General features: G+C 40.6%; 3 protein-coding genes and 1 pseudogene across 4 annotated transcripts; 2 read left to right on the forward strand and 2 right to left on the reverse strand.

The window, feature by feature from the left end:
• The first annotated feature begins 5 nt into the window (after positions 1–5).
• LOC111332240 (dual serine/threonine and tyrosine protein kinase) lies at positions 6–11826 on the forward strand. 2 transcript variants are annotated; one of them, XM_022937537.2, is made up of 6 exons: positions 6–875; positions 2088–2455; positions 3366–3659; positions 5151–6580; positions 7243–7474; positions 7937–11826. In XM_022937537.2, exons 1-6 carry the CDS (start codon positions 860–862, stop codon positions 8411–8413), a joined length of 2817 nt encoding a protein of 938 aa, XP_022793272.2. In that variant the 5' UTR covers positions 6–859; the 3' UTR covers positions 8414–11826. The 2 variants fall into 2 exon arrangements, with proteins under 2 accessions (XP_022793272.2, XP_022793279.2); XM_022937544.2 differs by having other exon boundaries at positions 8101–8323.
• On the reverse strand, positions 11628–21461 carry LOC111331420 (uncharacterized). Its single transcript, XM_022936529.2, has 4 exons — positions 20758–21461; positions 14120–15768; positions 13629–13872; positions 11628–13068 (listed from the first exon to the last, which is right to left on the reverse strand). The coding sequence occupies exons 1-4, from the start codon at positions 21439–21441 to the stop codon at positions 12646–12648; spliced, it is 3000 nt and encodes a 999-aa protein (XP_022792264.2). The 5' UTR covers positions 21442–21461; the 3' UTR covers positions 11628–12645.
• Positions 16170–18181, forward strand: LOC148727468 (uncharacterized; annotated as a pseudogene).
• Positions 18197–20189, reverse strand: LOC148727469 (uncharacterized). The gene has a single exon (XM_088728098.1). The coding sequence runs from the start codon at positions 20050–20052 to the stop codon at positions 18874–18876; it is 1179 nt and encodes a 392-aa protein (XP_088584224.1). The 5' UTR covers positions 20053–20189; the 3' UTR covers positions 18197–18873.
• Positions 21462–21640: the final 179 nt, after the last annotated feature.

The raw sequence follows: 21640 nt of genomic DNA on the forward strand, positions 1-21640 counted from the left end.
TTTAATGTCCAACGCTATCAATTCCTTTCGTGGAAAAAGAGGAAGTCAATAATCATCGGTCACGTTCAATGAAACTTTTTAAATTTGGTATGGACTCATGCATACTAGAAGACTGGAGCACACAGTCCGTAGGGTCTTTATTCAATACTTAATGGTTATGTTATGAGTAATATTGTGTAACGATTCAGAAACTGTTAATGTTTCTTCAGAAGATATCTCTCTTCAGTGCGAATGCTACTCGTTGGATCTAACTACAGGTTTTCTGAGTTGATTACAGCGCAAGCGATTCAAAAGGAAGTGACAGACTTGTCAAAATCAATAAGGGAGTTCTTGGCTATCAAATATTTCCCGTCAGCGGTCTCATACAGTTATAGTTAGCTGAAAAGGTCTACTTTCTTGCTCTTTTCATCGTGTCTTGAGCTACTGGGAAAACCGTTTGTGTTGTGCAAATATTAGATGAAAAATCAGATAAGTTTATATGCTGATGAAACCCCGCTCTGACTGATGAAAATTCACATAAAAGAAAAACAAAAAAGAACTGAAATAATGAAGTTGCTGATGATATCGAAGTTTTGTACCTGTCTAGAGTGATCAAAGCAAGATTTGTAATGATGCGGAAGTTCAGTGAAGAAAAGAAATCCTTCCCGGTAAATTCCAAGTCCACTCCAATCTGTAATAGCATGTCTGGATGTCACGCGACATGTTCTCAAAGTCCAATTTTTCCGAGAATCTGAATGAACCAGGAATTAAAGTGAATTCTCGAAATAAGCGTGGATCTTTTTACTCGTCTGTACAGGATCAAGTCCCTTTTCAAACCTTTATACTGAATAAGGTCTAACCAGACTGACATTGTGAACGAATGGCTTCCCTCCAGGGTAAGCATATTTGAATAATTTCTTGTTCATAGTATTTTTACAAAGGCCTTGAGTCTGGCCGCTCTATTGCTATGTAAACAAATATTTGCAGCTGGTTGTGGAGCGAGAGCCTAAACTAAGCAATACTAAAGCTTTGCAGGGTTGTTATGCGAAGACAAGCCTTAATGATATTAAGAGTTCAACCAGCAATTTAGTAAGAAATGGAAATTGGACCTTCGGTGGTCTAAACTGCCACTGATCAAGCAGACGAAAACCAAAAGTCACGAGCTTTCTCTACGTTTCGTTTAAGTATTATCATAGGTTATGTTCCTATCAAAAGAATCGTTTCCCATAATTAAGACGTTATCTTCTTTAGAATAATTTTCGTTCGGCACTGATTACCGTCGCAATGCGATTTCACTCAGAAGTTTCTCTTTCTGGACACTGCGAGCCCACATCAGTACGAACACTAATTTCAGCTTATAGCTAAACCTGGAGATCTTTTCGCCATCTTACTTTCTTGTCCTTTCAAGCTCAATTTGAGGACTGTATTAACTTAAAAAATTGAATCAAAGAAATCCGATTTGAATCGTTGACTAGGTAAAACTCATATCCTAACCAAAAAATCAGACACTGAGGAATGTTTGGGATAGCAAATCTCTGTACTGTCTACCATATTGAATTATTTTGATCTTAATAGTTTGGAGGATTTGGTGTTGTACTAACTAATGATTTTCTAATTGATATATATGTTTTTTCTCATTGCTTGTCCACTTGATATTGGATTGATATTGTTAGGAGAAATTGTCTTGATCACTCATGGGTTAATTCTCATGGGAGTAATACAATTGACAGTACAAACTACTGCTTAAGTGTTACAATTGGTAGTTCTTACAATCCAACCTGTCAAATTAAAACTAAATTCTATGTATCAAGAAAATGGAAGCTCATACTATGCCTTCCCTGGGCCAGTTTAATAAAAGTAATATAACCCTTTTACCCCCAAGATCTCATCATAAATTCTCTCTACTATTTTCTGTATAATCCTTATGATGTTAGTATGGAGAATTTGGAATTGGATCAACTAATAATCCCATGATTGATATTTTTCTTTACTCTTATTTGTCTTTTACCTGATATTGTATTTATATTGTAAGGAGAAACTCTGTCTTGGTCTGTTCTGGGAGTGAGAGGGTTACTGAAAGTAATATATCTTCTCTATTGTAAAATCAGATATCTCTGACAATGACGGCACAGAAACAGAGGAATGTCCCACACTATCATTTGAAGAACAGTTCAAAGAGTTGACCTCTCTCATATCCTTTTTTGAGGAGTGTTCAATGAAAACATGGGAGTTTATTGACTACATGAAAGAAAAGCTTTCAGACAGCTTGAAAACAGATCTTATGACTGACACAGAAAGGAAGCGTTTGCAATCATATGCTGCAAAGAAGTCCACTCTTTTGGTCCTTGGACAAACAAACAGTGGAAAGAGCTCCTTTGTGAATGAACTCCTTGGTGGGTCATTCATGCCAACTTCTGAAGTGCCATGTACGTCTCGCATTGTCCGTCTCAAATATAGTGAGAAGAACTATATCCAGGTTTGTGATGCATCTTTCTGTTTGATACATTTTAACAAATAAAGGCTGAAATTTTTTCAAATGCCAGCATTTGGGGGGAGTAGAGGGGGGGCTTAATAAGCCCCTTACTATCCTCTCCCTTTGCCTCACAGGTGTAGTTTCATAGCACACTTGGTAGTAGTAGCCAACTATATCTTAGAGGCACAGTTTCAAATCCCTTTAAAGTCTGGGGGGGGGGTGAATAGCACCACTGCTCTGTCACCTGTCCTGGCTCAGAGGATATTTGTTGTTTTCCAGTTTTTCTCCTCCCCGAAAATTGATGTTCTTAAATGAGACCTCTGCTTCTGAGACCAAATGACTTTTTACCATTACCATTAGGAAAGTGAACCAATAGTCTAAAAAATTGTCTTTAAATATGCTTAAGATTCAGTGAAGGACATTTCCATTTAAGAAACGATGCAGATATAACCTGACCAAAAAGCTAGATTTAAAAACCTCTGTTACTATGGTTATCGCCAAAACTCACTCTATTGGTCAAGGATACATTTTGGGGGAGTTTGCAAATTATTTTAATAGATGGTGCTGGGATTAAGTTGAATGATATTTTGTCACTGTCTATATTGAGAGGTGGCCAGGTTCAAAATACATAAAGCAGGAGGACAATTTTCAAAGTGTTGGGGTTATTCTTTGGAATCCCAAAATGAATCCATTGTCATAGTTCATAGTGCACTAGATAAAAATTTTAATTTTCTTAAACATACTTCTTTGGTCCCAATTTCGACCTGGAAAAAGTAGAAAAAGATCCAACATGTGCCACGAATCCTTCTGGTATCGATTATATTTGATGAGTGGACCTCAATAAGCATTTTGTAGCCACTCACTCTCCCTGTTTTGAAACAGTAGTACTGAGAAATCAACCATTCATTTTAAGGTATTGGATGAGTCTAGACCTAATGAAGGAGAGAAGATTTTCTTTGATAAAAAGAAAGTGCCGAGGAAGGAAATAGAGTTGGATGAAAGCCAGAGGGCAGATCAATCCCGGATCAATGCCATGGTGGAAGTGGGCCTGAACAACTCTCTCCTTCAAAATGGACATCTGGAAGTTATTGATGCACCTGGGATGAGCGAGAATGAAGCTCTGGACAAGATTGTTGAAGAATGTATTCACGGCATTCTTCAAGTCATTATCTATGTCATAGACGGTAACTCCTCTCTAAGGCTGCAGGTCAGTTATAGCCTCACATTCTTGAGAGACTTCATCATAGTCATCATCATCATCATCATCAATCCTTTTCATGCCTTGTGGCACCTAGGGCCTTCAGAGAGCTTTTCCACTCCTCTCGATTAGTTGCTGCTGTCCGCACCTCTTTCCACGACCTCCAACCCGCCTCTTGCCTTTCTTCCTCTGTTTTACATCTCCAAGTGCTTTTTGGTCTTCCCCTTCTCCTTTTACCTTCTGGCGCCCAGCTCACAGCAACATTTCAATCATTGAGATAGAATAAATATATGAAAATCATATATTTTGAACTGCGGTATTTGATACGTATGATGCACGATCCTCGCAGTAGATAGCGCTATCTACTGCGAGGATCGTGCATCATACGTATCAAATACCGCAGTTCAAAATATATGATTTTCATATATTTATTCTATCTCATTTATCACTTTCACGGGTTCATTACGAATCAACTTAACGGCCTGCTCCCAGTTGGCTTGTTAGCTCAATTGGTAGAGCGCTGCACTAGTATCGCAGAGGTCATTGGTTCGAGTCCCGTACAGGCCTGATTTTTTTCAGGTCTGATTTTCGCTATTGCTTAAATAGCGCTATCTACTGCGAGGATCGTGCATCATACGTATTGCAATCATTATTACGATCTTTCCAAAGAATATGACCAATCATTTTCCATCTACGAGACATCACTTCCGCACTCTGTGGCTTCATGCCTGCCCATTCCAGTAGCTCTTTTGTGCTGATATGGTCTTGCCATTGGATTTGGAGGATCCTTCGTAGGCACCTATTATGGAATACATTCACTGCTTTAACATCTCCTTTGTTCCTCTTCCATGTCTCAGATCCATAGAGTAACACTGGCACTACTAGAGTTTATATAGCCTCAGTTTTGTTTTCCTCAAGATGTTGAGAGACTTGAGGGTGGAAATATAAGTCTTATTTTCCAAATTATGTCCAAATCTGATTATTCAGCCTCAGTGTCTTGGCTAAATTTCAAACGCAATCTCATGTCGTTGCTTGTGATACCAGTACTTGTGACACAAATCTCATTTCCCTGGTGAAAAAGAAGACAAATCCCATGTTTCCTTTACCCCTACTTACCCATTGTATGACTTTCACTCGTCTTTGGCCCCTTCTCCTGCAAGGGAGAAGGTGTGCTGTACGAAACAAATTACCTGACGTCAAAGAATAATTTTCTCTTTTTTGGGGGGTTGGGGGGTGGGGTGGGGTGTAGGGGGAATCTTTGACCATGAAATGTAAGCCGATCTTCATCTTTGCCACGTGGTCAGCTTAACAGTAGCGCAAAGGCAAAGGAATCCGTTCACTTTTCCGGCCACGTACTCATTTATTTTAGAGGGTCGGTGAGTGAATAACATAGACTTCGGAAACCCATTCTAGATTGCGCACAGAAAATAACAACAGTCAAACATTGACTGCAATTCTTGACGTTTTTACCCTACAACAAATTTCGTGTTTCATTCACAGGAAAGGCGTTTTCTTTTGAACCTGAAGGAGAAAGTGGGTAACTTGCCTATTTTCTACCTTTGCAACAAGGTGGATAAGGACAGGACGGCTCTGGAGTTTGACAGGGACTCCGACACAGAAGATGATATTGATAAACACCCACATAGTGAAGAAGCAAAGGAGCTGCTCGCTTATCGAGCTCTCTCTCAATGCTACATGGTGCCTGATGACATAATGTATACAGAATGTCCTTTCTTTCACGGTTTGTCCACCAAGGAGGTCAGGAACGCTCGACTGAAAAAGCAGTCAAACCAGTATACTAAGCAGTTTGATGACCTCAGGTTTAAGCTGCTGAACTTTGTTGCCACTGGAGTGTACAGCCATCTTCGATCTGCAGCAGAATTCCTTTGTCAGATCCAAAAAAGAGTGTTTGATTTCTTCTTGAATTGTGACTTCAACCAAGACTCAATTCCTGCTCAAGATGAGTTATTTAGTAAGCTAGAGGTGAAAGAGCGAGAGTATGTGGCAAAAATGCAAAAATATGTCTATGGCAATCTCTATAAGTTTTCCAAGCTTGTCGAAGATTCTGTCAAGTGCAACAGAGCTAAGATCGTAGCTGACGCGTCCGAAATGCAGTTCGATTCAATCAAAATTGGAGATGTTGTCGGGCGAAATGAAGTGGTAGAACAGTGTCGCAGACAGATTAAGGACCTGGTATTGTTCAAGGCTACGAACATATCGCTGAACAGAATTCAACTTACTGTCTCCCTCATTACAGAATCTCTGCGTTCATCTCTCGAAGAATCGCTCAGTGAGGTGGGAAAAAAAGACGACCACTTAGCCATCCTTGTAAAAAGGCAACTGGAGTACAGTTTCCTACAACATTTTCAGACGCGAGACATTTGCCCTCATTTTGATTATGCTTTGATGAAAAGTGGTGTGAGGCTTATGGACAACGCCAAGAAAGCTTTCATTGATGTATGGTCTGCCATACGAGGGAAGGGGACGTACCTTAACGCAGAGTGGAAGCATAGTATCGCCGAAAATGTGCTGGACAACATCGACTGTAATGCCATCGCACGCAGAATTTGTGAGAGAATAATAGAGGATCTGGAAAATGGGCACAAATTGTTCCAAGTAAACCTGGCTTACATGAGACAATTTTGCCAGGCAGCTGTAGAACTGTCTGATGCTCAGATAAGTTTCGCCGCAACACAATCCCCATATTTTTCCAGACTGATGAGTGAGGCCGGTGCTCTTGCTCAGACGCTGGCTTCCGATGTTCATTCGAGAGCAGCTGTTGGTCGGCAAATGGGAAGGTCGGGTAACCGAGGCAGGGTTTTCGAAGACAAAACCGACGAGAAACGAGTTGTGAAACAGCTCACAAGTGCAGCTCACCACAGTGAAATGCGAGATAAACATTTGTTAGGCATTACAAGAACCTTAAGAAGGTCAGATTATCTGATAGTTTTTGGTAATAATTTCGGCCCATGTCATCAGAAATGTTATTTCTAAAAAGTATTCTCAAAAACAAATTTGATTCTGACGCCTCTTCACCCTAAAATCGAGCTTTAATGTTCCTGCTTCGGCCACACCCAATGAAGTTGACCGCGTAAGGGAAGATTGGTGATGAGTGACGTCACTCTAGGAGCGTCTCGAGCGTCGTGTTGTTACTTTGCTTGACAAACGCAGTACTTTTACAACACATCTATCGGGCATATTTATGTCGCCGAAAGCTCTTTACTTTACTGAAAAAAAAAACAGTGAAATGAACCACTGGCGGGATTTGGCACGTTCCTGACTCGACGTCACGACCCATTCTGGAACCCAATTTCTTTTTTTCCCCGACTCACGGTCACCTTCAATGGGCGTGGCCAAAGCGGGAAGTTTAAACCTCGATTTCAGGGCGAAGACTTGTCAGAATCCAATTTTTATTTAAGAATACTTTTTTACATGTTAAATACATACCAAAACTATAAAAACCCTGTTGGCCGTATAGACACTTTAAGAGTTGAACGTGACTGGTCGAGTTTTGAATTTTCCAACGGATTGCTTTTTTTTAGTAAAGTGAAGCTCACTCATCAAACTATATCTTTGATTTTAATGCCCGCAGGACTCAAGATGGTATTTCCACAATCCTACAACCTGTTTCGTTGATTTTGGACGGAAGTAACACGGTCTCTGTTCTGTTTCCAAAAATGGCCACAGACTTGTTCGAAATGCTGCAGAGTGATAAAATCGTATTGAATCATGGTCTAAGAATTACACAGCGAATGGCTGATGCTCTGGAGAATTGCTGGGACAGACGCATTTACCATGTGGATTTGAGGACCACAAACATTTTGGTAACTACGCTTATTACTGAATTACGTCACGATATTAAATCCCTGATGTTGACTTCTCTGTTTCACTTAGGAGAATATAATGGCCGATGAGTTGAATTGTCTCGGGAGTTTGTTCACCAGACCATGTTTAATGCATATCGCTCGGCCATGTTTAGAAAAAATTCAAACAAATCATATGACTGATTTTTGTAAAATTGAAAGGAGTTACAGATCTTTGGGCTAAATAGCCTGGCTTATCATTGCAGCAGCAAAGGTCAGTGCCACCCTCTCGATCAGTAGTGTATACCGCAATCAGGGGACCATTTTTTTAATTCGCTCCTCACTTCACTTATATGTTGATAATGTAAATGAAAAAGTCTCAAGCAAAGGAAAAGAAATGGAATAGGCTCTGCTTGAGGCCATGTTGATTATGGTTTTCTTTTTCTTTTTTTTCCCCTTTTTTTCTTGAAACAAAAAAAAAAGCTTGACTCCCAGGGGAATGCAAAGCTAAACGTCTCTAAGCCAAGGGATGACACAATTCCGTATCCTGACAACCAAGCACCTTTCCATGTTCCTGCTCAGAATCCCGGTGTAAGCGCATCTGACACTGATTCGATGATGACTCTGAAGAATCATTGTGTCTACAGTCTTGCAGTCTTACTTATGTTGCTTGTGGAGGAGAAGTACTGCAGACCACCCTACGCCCAGACGGAGAAGGTTCATGAGGTGTATGCTGCTGTAGACCAAGGAGAAGATTTTAAATACGTCTCCGGATTGAAGAACCCAGAGGGTTTGTCTTCGGGCGGAAGGAAAAAGGCTCGTGAGATTGTCCTTTCCATGTTTGACTTTCATCAGAAGCATAATGAGTATCTGCTCTCAAAAATGGATGACTTCAAATCCGAGGTTACTGGGGTGGTTTCTAGTTATGAGACCGCGTGCCAGTTTGAAACTAAATTCTGAGAAAAGAAGCTTTTCATCTCTGTCAAAAAGTTGAGCAATTTTTTTCATGGACAAAAATTAGAATATACGGCTGCCTTCGAAGGGGACCTTAGAGTTTCAATTCCATTTCCACCCACAAAGCAACTTAAATCAGCCAAATCTAATAAGAAAAGTTATTATTTTGTATAATTGACAAGCAATTGGTTTCAAGTCATGAATAGACATGCATTAGAATCATGATTAGCTTTCTTTAGTTACATTTTGAGCGAAGTGATGATTTGTGAAGGTGTAGTCTGATCGTCCGGGTGAGTGTAGTCCTGAGAAGGACTGTTGTCGGTGGTAGTGACTGACGTTTCGACAACCTGTGCGGAAGTCATCATCAGAGTCAAGTGAATGATTGTTGTCAGTAGAATGTTCTTATTCCAGTTCGTGTGAAATGATCGGTTGGTTTTGCCGTGATGTTATTGGCTGTAAGACTCAAGTGACGTAAGTCGGTCGTGATTGGTCTGTTTCGATATGTCGGTAAAGTTAGGTCGTTCTTTTTCGGTCGTTTGTGATGTTTATGTCGTGAATGAGTCGTTTGTATGGGGCGGGTAGTTGTTGACATCTGTTTAGGGGAGTCTGTTCTAAGTTAGTAAACCAGCTTTCCAGAGTCAGTCGTTGAAAATAGTCAGTGCTGTAGGTTAGGCATTGCGCAGAGTCCCAGTCAATGTTGTGGTTGGTGTCGATGGTGTTCAGCAATGTGATTGCTGATATCACCTTTCCTCGTCGCCCGTCTGTGTTCAGTCAGTCTTGTTGTGAGGTTTCTTCCAGTCTCACCGATGTAGGAGGCTTGGCAGTCGGAACAATTGATCTTATAAATCGTTCCCAGTCTGTTCCTCGGTTCGTCTTTGTCTTTAACGTTGGTTAGTAACTGACGTAGTGTGGTGATGGGTTTGTGGGCGACGCGGATATTGAAGGGTAGTATGATGCGCGAGATGTTTTCAGACATGCCTTTTATGTACGGTATGGTTGCTGTAGTCGTAGGGGTTGCGGTGTCGTTTGTTTCGGTAGTGGTAGTGGGTCGGTGATCATTTCCCACGAACTGGAATAAGAACATTCTACTGACAACAATTATTCACTTGACTCTGATGATGACTTCCGTACAGGTTGTCGAAACGTCAGTCACTACCACCGACAACAGTCCTTCTCAGGACTACACTCACCCGGACGATCAGACTACACCTTCACATGTTACCCCCGGGTTCAAACCATTTACTGCAAGTGATGACTTCTCGCATATTCTACTTGACTCGTTATTTATGTTTTTGTCTTGCATAGCAAACATAAGTGGTGGAGTATTTAAATATAAGAAGCTGTTTTGGAGCACGAAAAATTGATGCTGTTTTGTTGCCAGAACAAAATTGATATTACGGTAGGGTGGAGTTAGAATACTCGGATTCTCGTACTTTTTCGGTGATAGAAATAGCGCGCCAGGATTTTCTGGGATTTTGAAATTACGGATTCTGCCGAAACGTGGTGTCGTCATGGCAGCGACCTCCTAGTCGTTAGTTATCGAACTCTTGTTGATATAACAATTGTGGTACATGTACCAAACAAAGGACAAAGGAATATGCCTTAGGATATGGCTTGTAAAAGACAACGCCTCTTTATATTTTCTTCGATTACCAATGTATATTTGATAACAGGCAGCTATAAGCAGCTTCTTTAAAGTAACTTTTTTTAACAATGAAGGGAATTCGGAACAATTTTTAGTTTTGAAAGATATATTTTTTCTTATTATTTCGCAGAAAGCTTTAGCTCGGTTGAGAACGAGGTTCGATGAGTTTCTTGTTTTAATTGGAAACACCTCAGGTAAATATTACGAGGAAGTTTTATTGGAATTATTGCGGCTATGGTTACTTGCTCTTGTTGAGCGTTTTAGCTGCGGTACGCGTGTTTTCGTTCCAGGAGATTACATTACTATTACAACCATATCACAAGACTGTAATATGGCACGAAAAAAATAATACGAGAAAAAAATGCAAAAACAAACAAAAAGGAGAAGTACTGGTAAAAAGATTAAAGAAAACGTTAAAGAAAGAAGAAAAGAACCATTAGTGCGGCTGCCGTTTCATTTTGGTCGTAATTAGATCTATAATGTAAATATCTAGTGGAATTAAAGGGCTGTCAATCCGAGCACCAGGAGGATTAAAGTTACCAAGCCATTTAAAAGGTGTCTGCCTTACTTGTGTGAGAGGGATTAATACCAAGTGTTTATTAGCCTTCTGTCAGTATTTGACATGTGTATGCTTCCTTTTCCTTTGTAAGCTTTCCATGCAATAAATAGTCCTTACTTACATAGAATCGATATATTTTTTCCTAAAGAAACTATGGTGTTGCGTCGACGGGGTTATTGCAAGATAATCTATTTTATCAACGGAGTCGATAGCGGAAATTTTCCACAGTAAAGAGTTTCTACAGCTGACGTGCCGTGCGCTTGCCATTTTCGCTTTGATGGAAGGCCGACGAACGCCTCCCAGTTAGCTTAATGGATAGAGCGCTAGACTGTTGTGCGGGAGGTTGAGGATTCGAGCATCGGCCGGACCAAAACTCAAGGTCTTAAAATAATTGAGAAGAATATGCTACCTTTCTATAACATCAAGAAATAATTGGATATTCTAGTCTTCTCGGATAGGAAGGAATAAATGGAGGTCCCGTCTCCTGCAGGAGGGGTAGGAGACGTTAATTTACCACGCACGAGATTACTGTGTAATGGATGTCCTCCCTCGGGGTGAGATGGGTGGGTTGGGTTTTGGTGGGTTGGGTTTAGGTGAACCTAGTAGGGAAGTACGTGTCCTATTGTTCTCCCAGCTGTACAATATACAAGTCTTTAGAAACAAGAAATAAGAAACAACGGCTTAGAACTCTTCACGATGCCGCCAGTTTGCACTATCAACTTTGTCGTCAAAAGCAAGTTATCTCGTTATAACTGATAACCTGAAAGGTGTCCTGTAGATGTCGAAGTGAGCTGTTAACCTGTCGATGAAACAACACAAATGGCTTTTTGCATTGATTTTTCTTTTGCTTACCATCTTCATTAAGCAGCAACTTTTTCCTGTACCAAGTATGGTCGTTAAAGAAAGAGTAGACTGGACTCATCTCCGAGTCTGACCCTCTGATCTTGCAAGTCATGAATAAGGGTCTAATAATATTACCTCGGGATGGAAAATATCCGCAATAGAGCATCGAGTGATTGGAACTATAAACCATTTTACTGCTTAACAAATTTTACCCATTAAAATCAAACCACGTTTTTGATTCTATATAAGTAATTAAGCTCGAATACCAGTGACCTTTAAACGGTCAAATATTCCGACTAACGTTTCCCTGATCATTCTCAAGCCCAGGGTCGTTTTGGCTCCTTGTCAGCCGTAATGCCGCTAAACGACGACGACGACGACAATACCGCTGACAAGGAGCCAAATTGATCCTGGGCTCGAAATTGGTCCCTGTAAGATCTCTCGATCCACACTTTTTGTGCAAAGGGATATGAGCTAAAGCTGAAATTAACAATACATTTCTGCCCAGTGCAGAGAAAATGATGACAGATTTATCCCTTAAAACCGCTAAAAATTTCTAAAACCCATCTATCTAGCTAGAAATGTTGTCAGTCATCTTGCTCACTGCAAATGAAACACCATAAAAAACTCAGGGCACCCGCCGAAAAATAAAAGATCAAGAGCAGTACATTGAACTGTCATACTAAGCAGTTAGAAAACCTTACTGAATTGTTTCCGATCAACCTTGGAACCATAACCGGCCAAGGCTTTCAATAAAGTGCACCTTTCGTTGAATTTGGCCTCCTTTTCCTTACACCAGTTATTTGTTTATATCCCATCACCATTGCTCAACCAAAACTTTCCTGACTATTCCGAACTTATTGGAAATAAAAAAGTGAAATAACATCAATTCTTCGAAAAAGCTGTCAACATGGAATACATTCATTACTCGATGGGGTATGTGGCTATGACTTAAAAATATCCCTCCCCCCCCCCCCCCCCCCACCACCGCGAATTTCGTGGCAGGTGCAATTTATAAGGCATATGTTATGCTACATTATTCCAATACAGCCAACTCTTTCCTAAGACTTCTAGCACCCTTTTTTCCTCATTACTCTATCTGCTGAATCAGAAATTCCTAAAAGTTTTAGACAATTTTCAGGTTGAGCTCTAATGTAAAAAAAGTTCTGGAACAAGGAATACACTATCTGTTCAACGAAGGTCGCTGGGCATCAAAGCGTCGAAGCAAGAACTCCTTATCAGGTTCAATTCACTGATGACGTTTTCCATTTCAATGTTTTCTCTGTTTTTCCAGCACATCATCATCAAATTCCAGCATGCATCATTCACTCGGGGCAGCCTTCTCGGTAGGACTCCTTTCTCAACCGCTTCCTGCATTTCCGCAGTAGTTTCCATGTTTTGGTAGACTTCGGGTCTTGCTGTCCCACTTCCCTCGAAAAGCACCCATAATAACATTCCAAATGCGTACATGTCGTATGAATGGTAACTGAGGTGGCTGTCTCGGTGGTAATGGTACATTTCTGGTGAGATATGGAACGGTGGGCCCAGAGTTGTTATGTTGTAAGGACTTTCAGGTTTCGCGAGGTTGATCTTGGCTTTTCCATCTCTCATTAGCTAAAAGAAAGTAACTGTTGTAAGATTTATTTTTACAACAGCAGCTTTAGCATTCCGGAATTGGATCGAGCGTCATAAGGTATGCACTCTCTGTTACTGTGAGCGAATACCTTTATGTTGACTATTGGAAGATTATTCAATATGCAACATTCAAATTATCAGTGACCATTTCAATACTTAAAGATTATTTTATGCTGTCTTGATTAACTAAGGTAAGTTCTCACTGCAGTTAAACTATTTCTTAAAGAGAGCGCATTTCCTTTAATATTCCCAGACGGGAATAGAATAGAATAGAAAAGAAAATATGGCATTTTCTCGCATTCAGGAGCGGCTCGGACTGTTAATTTTCATTTTTCTTGTATATTACCGAAACGAAACACGACTCTAAAAAACCGGAGAAAGCGACCTATTCGATAGGATATCATTTTCCAAATTTTGTCTGAGGCTGATATGACCTACAGGTTGTTGTGATCATCGAAATTTTTCTTAATTACGTCTTCAGGTCAGTTTAGACAATTATTAAAACCAAATCCTAGATTTAGAACAAAGATGCACCTTACCAGAATATTTCCAGGCTTAAGATCCTCGTAGACAAAACCAATACCATGAATGGCCTTCAACCCTTCAGCCACGTCCATGGCTATGTTGATCCTTATGATCAGTGGCAATCCCTGCTGTAGAGCGCGCAGCAGATTCCTTTCTGCTTTCTCCATGACGACGTATATGGTGTCAGGAACGGGGAGGATCCATCCATACAAGCGTAACAGGTATTGGTGAGAGTCACTGAGCCTCTGAATTATGTCCCTAAAATTCAATAAAACTCATGTTTGCTACTTGGCAAATCGTCAGTGGTTTAGCGTGGTTAGTACTCTCAACGATATTCGTCAGCACAGAGGTCAAAATGTTGTGGACTTAAGAGGCTTAGCCCAAAGGGGTGGGAACTTGAAAGAACTTATCTTTATAAAAGTTTAAACGCCCGGGGGGTTGTCCGGGGGAAATGTTGAAGTTTAGAATTGATCGATGCATATGGTAAAATATTTTTATTACTTACGTCATGTTAACTAAATCCACAGCATTCTGGCTCCACTCGGCTTCGCTCAAATTTCGCTTTTCAATGACTTTTACCACACACTGTCTAGTGGGTGAGGCACTACACCAGCTTTCACTTGTGCAGTCATAGATAGCTCCATGTCTTGTTTTGGCCACAAGAGAACCAAACTCAACTGGTCCAAACGCCTGAAAATATTGTAGGGCCATTCCTTCCACGGTCAATTTTCGAATCTGTGGGGTAAATTGGACCCGGAGAGATTCCAGCTGCAACGACACGAAGCTGTTGGCAAAAGCCTGTTGCAAAGAAGTGAAAGAAGAAAGAGCAACTTGAAACTTCTCATGCATTTCTAACAGACGGCCTCTACATGTCGCTAGAACTGAATCCACGACAGCGTTAAAGTCAATCATAGCCAACAGAGTCTCACAAATGGACCGCCTGGTAGACTTCTTGGAAATATCTAAGTCATGGTGACTCGCCATGTCTTGTGGGGAAAGAACTCGAGAGAGAGGCTCCGAGATTCCAGTTCTGAGAGCAACAAGGAAAACTTCGTACGTGGAGTCAAGAAGCCCATTCATAACAACTTGAAGTAGTTGGTCTGTTTCATCTTTTATGGCCAGGAATTGAAAGTCGTAGATGTCCTCTAGTATGCGTGAGACTATTGGATCTTGAACGACTGAATGGAAGTCATCGATAGCACGTGTAAGATCGTGGACGTAATCCTTCATTAGGCTGTTGACAGCTGTCTCCAGAGTTTGACATGAAATTTCCAAGATGCTTCGTTTCATGTCAGTAACGAATGTTGCTAACGCAATGTCAAGGCCGGATTCCAGCAGTGTCTCAGAGAAAGCCGGTAGCTCAGTTCTAACCATGGTTTGAAACTTCATCTGGAGACTTTCCTGTTTTTCGGTTTCGTAGTCTTCAGCTTCGCGCAAAACATGCGTCCTAAGGAAATCTAAATTTGCTACAAGCGTGTTCTCGGCTTCCTTCGACTTAAATGAAATTGCTTTTGATAACGTTTGGATCATTCTATCCAACACCTCGGCAGCTTTTGAATTTACCAAAGGCACAACCGATGCTTTATGGGTGATCGAGTCCCTTTTCACCTTAATAGTGCTCGCAAAGCTTTCTTGAAGAAGTACAAGTTTTCTCACGACCCTAACAGTTTGAGTTTTAACAATCTCACAAACTTGGTTCCATAGACTAGATTCAAAATGACGAAATTTTCTGGTTGCTTCTCCCTCTCGTTTACTTAGGCGTTCTTCGCGAACTTCCTTCGCTGAAATAGCATGGAACATGGGGCACGTCTCCCACGAATCTCCACGGAGATACTTGTCTTTCAGTTGGTCAAAAACGGCCTTCCCTTTTTCGTTTGCAATTCTTGACTCATTTAAATGATGTTTAAAGCTACTACCCTGCTCTCCATCGTCATCATCATCTTCATCGTCATGATCACCATTATCATTATCGTCATCGTCGTCGTCGTCGTCGTCGTTGTCCTCGTCATTATCATCATCCCTGAGTGTTTGCAAGCGACGTCTTGACCGCCGATCATATTTATTAGCTTTTGTGGTGATGTCCACTTTGTTGCAAACAAAGATGATTTGAGTTTGAGGAAATTTATCCTTTAAAAATTGCAGCGTTTCTCTATCCTGAAAGCAGGAAATAAATTGCAAAGTGAAATGTTACCTTGAAGAGAAATTCAGATTTTTTGGCAAAGGCTTATGTGAACAACTTAAAATGACAATTTGAGAATGGTAATAAGTAAATTTTTTGGGGGGTATCACATGGTTTTTAGGGAAACGGAGGGGATCAGTGGATCAGTCGTCGCCAACAAGGTACAAATGGAAGACCATATAAAATGGACTGCCAATTAACTGTCACTGGTACAAAGTAGTTGTTTTGGATGTCCTTCGGTCTAGCTCAATCAGGACCTATTTCTTTAAGAACTGAGTAAGGTGGACCATCATTTGAAAACCTCCTTGTAAACTTTTAAACTTTGATTTCAATCTCAGTGCTGTTAAATACATTACCCTATACGCCTTTATCATAAATGGCGGACGCGCGGTTAGGACCTGAGCTGAGTTCACCAAAACGAGGCTTAGGAAGCATCGTTCGATCTATTGATACTGTAAGTCTTGTTCGAAGATTTTTGGAATTATTGACTGTTTACACTGTAGTTTAATTGACGATCAGTGGATGTAACGTAGTTTGACCTTGGCGAATGTTCTGTTATAAAACTGGCGGCGAGTTTTGCAGCTAATTTGAGTCAAGACGATATTCCTGGAGTGTCTTTAGAGGGAAGAAACCCAGCAGAGCTCAACAACTATGCCTTGAGGTTTTGGCTAAAATGTAGGGGAGATAAATGCAAAGGGCTGAAAACAAAAGCTCAGCTACTAAAACGGTAGGTTTACATGTAACGATCGATAGCCAAATATAAGCGGTAATCTAAACGTCTTATGTTGAGCGAGTCAAATATAGTATGGTTTCGATATCTGAATAAAATACACTCTAATTCGAAAATTTTTCTCCAGGGTTGATGAATATATCAAATCGTGGTTAGAAGACGCGATAGTCGATCCTGATCCAGACTTAACTTATACGAAGAGGAAAATTGCAAGGGAGCAAGCAAGCAGCGGCCATGAGACCGTAGCAAGTACTTCTCAGTATAAATGCTAGATCAAGTACCCGACGAGTGGATGGGGGAGCTCACTACAGAAAATGCCCTTTTTCTCCCTTGCCGAGATGGGTAAATTTGTTGCACTAACTGGAAAGAGTTTGGGCTGTGCCGGTAAGAAATCTGTTCCAACCAGGCTCAAAAAAGCTACAACATTTCTAAAGGATGAAGATCTTAAGAACATTGAAAGCTACAGTGACCCGCAAAGACACTTTTTCATGCGTTGCAAATGTTATCACTCCTTTCGAAAGAACGATCCCCCTCATAATGTATTTTTAGCATTATACATTGTCTGAGGCGAAGTGCAAGATTCCAAATGTTCGTGTGTTGCTGGTTCCTTGGGCTACTGCAACCATTCTTTAGCCTTAATGCTGAAGGCTTGTAAATTTAGTCTATATGGGTCCCAAAATACTAAAGACCTAGAAAATGAAGCTGATCAGATCCCAGAGCAAGCATGCACCTCAAAACTTCAAACTTGGCATCAAAGTAGTCGTGGTGAAACCATCTACCCTCAGCCTGTTATGGATGTGGTTGTCTCAAAACCCAAACTGGAGGATACAAAACATGGAAATTAAGGGATTCAGTCTCCTTTACGAGGCAAGAAATAATGCAATGTACAACAGTGCAGAGGAGCAAAAATTCAAGCAGGCAATCAGAGATATAAACCCTCAAATGGGTCTTGCTCAACTTGTTGATCTTGGGAGTGAAAGACATCTGAAAGAAACAAGATTCGGGCATAGTCCAGTGGGCTCTTACGTAAGCTACCAGCTAGCCCACACAGAATCCAACTTTAATGTTTGTGTTGATATTTCCTCTGTGCCTCAAGGGAGGAAAAATAACCAGTCTTTAACCTATCCCAGGTGTCCCTTAAGAGATTGTGGACTGCCTACAGTTCAAAACAATGAGCTAACAGATGTAGAGAAGAACCTGTATGAATCATTATGCATTCAGTGATGAGGAGACTGTCAATGGCATCGAGAGGGAGACTAAAGATCAGTCACATTCTGAAAGGTGGAAGCTTCAGCGAAAGTACCGTTTTACAGCATCTCAATTTCATCTGATATCCCACAGACAATGCAGTCATGATAAATTTGCTCAAGAAATCATGTGCCCAAAGACATTCCACTCTAGACACACAGCTCATGGGATGAAATATGAGCCAGTAGCAATTGACAGGTATCACAAATACATGCACAGTCAAAAAACACCAGTACATGTTTTCAAAAGTGAATTTGTTGTATGCACTAATGTCAATTGAAAGAATTGCCTTTGAAAGAGGTTACTGGGTTGAGCTTCAGGAGAAGCTTTGGCAATATTATTTCACAAATTTCATTAAGTATGCTGTAGCTGAATTTGCACCAACATGTACAGAAGCTGTGGTGGTTTGACATTCTACAACAGCATCATAATCAAACATTTAATGCATAAAATCTCAGAATGATTTGAGAAATATCCTAAGGGGTAAATCTAATAGATTTGAAGCTCACAAAGACTGTGTAAATTTGTACGTCTTTATCAAAATCACAAACCACTCATTAGTTTTCACTTTTACACGGCTGGTTAAAAGGCATACTGGAGTCGGTCATTACTCCTTTGATCCTTTAAAAAGAGGTGAGCTGTCTAATTTTTCACTACTCATAAGGGCTGGGTTATCTTTTCCCATTTAGAGGGGGAGGTCATCTAATTTCTGACCTCTATTTTGGGGTCAGTTAGTTTTTTTTATTCCAAAGGTAAGGGGTTAGGTCATGTGCTCAGGTCCTCCCCCTGTAATTGTTGGCCTCTCCTCTACAGGTATCATAATCATTTTAGTGATGTGTATTTCACTGAAAGAAAATAAAAAGCTCCAAGACCTAGAGAGCAAATATTACTACAACACACCCTTTTTTAGCCAAAACATTAAACATTATAAAAATTACAAATCAGTTGTCTAAAGCTTTCTATTGTGTCAGCTTGTTAAAATAGGGTCTTGAATGTTGCAAAGAAATGCACAAACAGACCACATTTGATTTGCAATGCCAAAGAGATTCAGTGGGACAACGCTATCCCATATGTGAAAATTTTTAATTTCATAATTGCACATTCAACATGGATCCTCAGTTGTGCAATCTCCTGAGTTCTCAACAACATCCTCCGGGGGCATCTGTGTGGATGTTCCCAAGAATGGTGGAATATTCAAAGACACACTTAAAGGTAAGATGTCACTTATAGTAAAACCTTTATCTGCCATGACAGAATCTCCTTTATTGAATGGCAGGTCAAGCATGCCTGACCTTTCTACAATTTCTCTGTCTGATATACGTCCTGTATACAGTTGGCTTATGAAAGTGATAGCACCAGATGGAGAAATTTCCACAAGCCCCTTTAGTGTAGTATGATTCTTGTAGGCACTGAACAACTCACTATTCAGCAACAAGCTACTAGACATTGCACACTTCACTTTCGTACAATCAATACTAACTCTTGTACTTGGATATGACTTCCTGAAGTCTTCAGGCATTGTTCTGTTGACAGCTTCTCTTGATGGCCAAATGTTAAGCACTCCAAATCGATGATACATAAAATTGATCCAACTAATAACAATTCTACTTACAGTTGCCTGAGAAACATCAAACAGGTGGGAAAGGTGGGTTTCTGCCAATCCCTGTCTCAAACGACACAAAGTGAGAAAAAATTCTTCTTGTGGTTTGAGCAATCTTGGTCTACCCCTCTTTACACCTAACTGCAGTGGAGACACATAGTGTTCTGAGGGTATCTCATTTTCGCCTAACAACCCGTATCTGACATTTTCTCCATTATCTCCCGGATCTAAATACTCAAAGTATGCCAAGAATGCTTTGTAGCTAGGAAAGCCTGTATAAAACAACATTGCCTCATCAGAGGTAAATCGACTAAGTGAGAAGACATTTGACTGAAGTGCTTGATTTTTGTCTTTCAAATCTGAAACTGTCTTTTCGAGGTTTGCGCATTTTTTTTCAAGTAGCCTTAATTGTATAAGGGTCCCATTTAGATCTTTTTCAGTGGAAGGCATTTCATTAAGACTGGTACTGGCGGCTCCTGACATAGTGGTTTCATTAGTACCTGTTTCAGGAATATCGTTTGCTGCTTCAGGTGTTTTGCCAGGCTCCGAACACACTGAAAAAGACTCTTTTTCTGGGACAGATCTCTTCTCTTTTCGTTGTCGTAGATATGGCCTCTCGGTAGGGGGGCGGTCGCTTTCGTGGTGAAGTTTGTTTCCAAGCAAATATCGACGGAACTGCATTTTTCTTCAGAGACATTCGTCCACCAAGACCCTTTGATATGTCACTAAGCTTGAAATGTAACGAACACACTTTTGATGCCTCGGAGATGCGAAAAAATCTACCAACATCTCTACGTATGGCATGTATCCAACGTTTCTTCATTTCCTCTTCGTCTGGAAACTTGAAGAATCCAATTTGTTCTCCTTTCGGTCCCACACGCCCTCTTTGTGTGCACAATGGTACGCTACAGTGAATATTTAATTTCAACGCCATGTTTCTTGCGATGCCTCCTAAGCCTTGGTTTGGTGAACTCGGCTCAGGTCTTAACCGCGCGTCCGCCATTTATGAATAAGGCGTGTAATATTTTAATTATTTACAGTCTACTAACCACATGCATCACATGATGAACTGTTCAGGGTTCTTCCGGTTTAACTGATTTGTAATTTTTACTTCGCGAAATGACTCCAGATTTTCGTTTATAAAATCATCAAAAAATTACGTTCCATTTGCTTGTGTTTTACGGGACTCTTTGGCAGGGTTGCTATCACCAAACTCGAGTAACAGATTAAAAGTTTGCTCGCTCTTTGTTGCCAGACCTCAAATCATACGATGTAAATAACAAAGCTTCTAATCATATTAAAGGCATAACGGACATTGGAGTAAAACAAAAGATATGCGTATGTCTTATCCATGGACTAGAAGAAAGATTAAATGCCTTTACTTACCGAGTTTGTGAGTCGTTTATCTCCGTTGATAACATATACAAAGAACGGTACGGTGCCTTTTTGAAGGAAGCTGTCTAGGACATTGTCCAATTCCTCTGATTCACTCTTCCCAGGCGAGTCGATAAGTTCAATTCCACTTTGTAGAAGCTCGTGGTCCAATCCGACCTCAACTGTAGCTCCCAAGACAGCTTCATTTTGCCTGTCCTGATCGGAAACTACTATGTATTCTTTTGGTGGTTTCTTGTCGGTAAAGAACTCCTTCTTGACCTCTCCTCCATCTGATCCGACGAGTTTAGCGTATTGCTTTGTCGTATGTTTGATTCGAACGATTCTTGCTGTGCATGGAGTCTCGTCAACCGGTAAAGCAGATTTCTTGAGAATTTCGTTTATCACTGAGCTTTTTCCGCAATTCTTTTCGCCGATGAAGAACACCGAAGGGCTTTTCCGGAGCTCGTTTCTTACTTCCTCTTGATGTGGCGAGAGAAACCCGAGCGCATTGTTATTCACTGGAACAATTCCTTCAATTTCCCAAAAAAAATTGACTGTTCGGTCGAATAAGTCAGAACTACATTCACGGTAGCGTCTGAATTCATCGATGGCACTTTGCAAATCGGAGTAACAGCTAGAGTCTACCATTGTTTTCGTAAAAGAAGTAAATTCATGTTTTCCGGCGGTGGCAGCCATTCAAGGTAGTGCCGAAGGTTCCCAAGTTTCCGAGAAATCAAGTGGTACGGATTGGTAATTGTACTGGACTTCTACAAAAAGAATAAGCGGAATGTATTCGTCAAGTGAACGCAAGTCCAAAAAAATTTATTACCTGCCACTACGTTCTCAGCTATTTTCCAAGGTCGACGACAAAGAAGAGGGATCATGGGATGAAAAA

The sequence above is a fragment of the Stylophora pistillata genome, chromosome 7, assembly GCF_964205215.1.
Source record: "Stylophora pistillata chromosome 7, jaStyPist1.2, whole genome shotgun sequence".
In the NCBI taxonomy this organism is placed as follows: domain Eukaryota; kingdom Metazoa; phylum Cnidaria; class Anthozoa; order Scleractinia; family Pocilloporidae; genus Stylophora; species Stylophora pistillata.

Coding starts and splice junctions, on each gene's coding strand:
- LOC111332240 (XM_022937537.2), top strand. Junction 3,660..5,150: donor ACTCCTCTCTAAGGCTGCAG/GTCAGTTATAGC, acceptor TTTCATTCACAG/GAAAGGCGTTTTCTTTTGAA. Junction 7,475..7,936: donor TGAGGACCACAAACATTTTG/GTAACTACGCTT, acceptor CAAAAAAAAAAG/CTTGACTCCCAGGGGAATGC.
- LOC148727469 (XM_088728098.1), bottom strand. CDS start 20,052: ATGCAGTTCCGTCGATATTTGCTTGGAAACAAACTTCACCACGAAAGC.
- LOC111331420 (XM_022936529.2), bottom strand. CDS start 21,441: ATGGCTGCCACCGCCGGAAAACATGAATTTACTTCTTTTACGAAAACA. Junction 13,873..14,119: donor GTGGATTTAGTTAACATGAC/GTAAGTAATAAA, acceptor ATTGAATTTTAG/GGACATAATTCAGAGGCTCA. Junction 13,069..13,628: donor TTAAGCCTGGAAATATTCTG/GTAAGGTGCATC, acceptor ACTTTCTTTTAG/CTAATGAGAGATGGAAAAGC.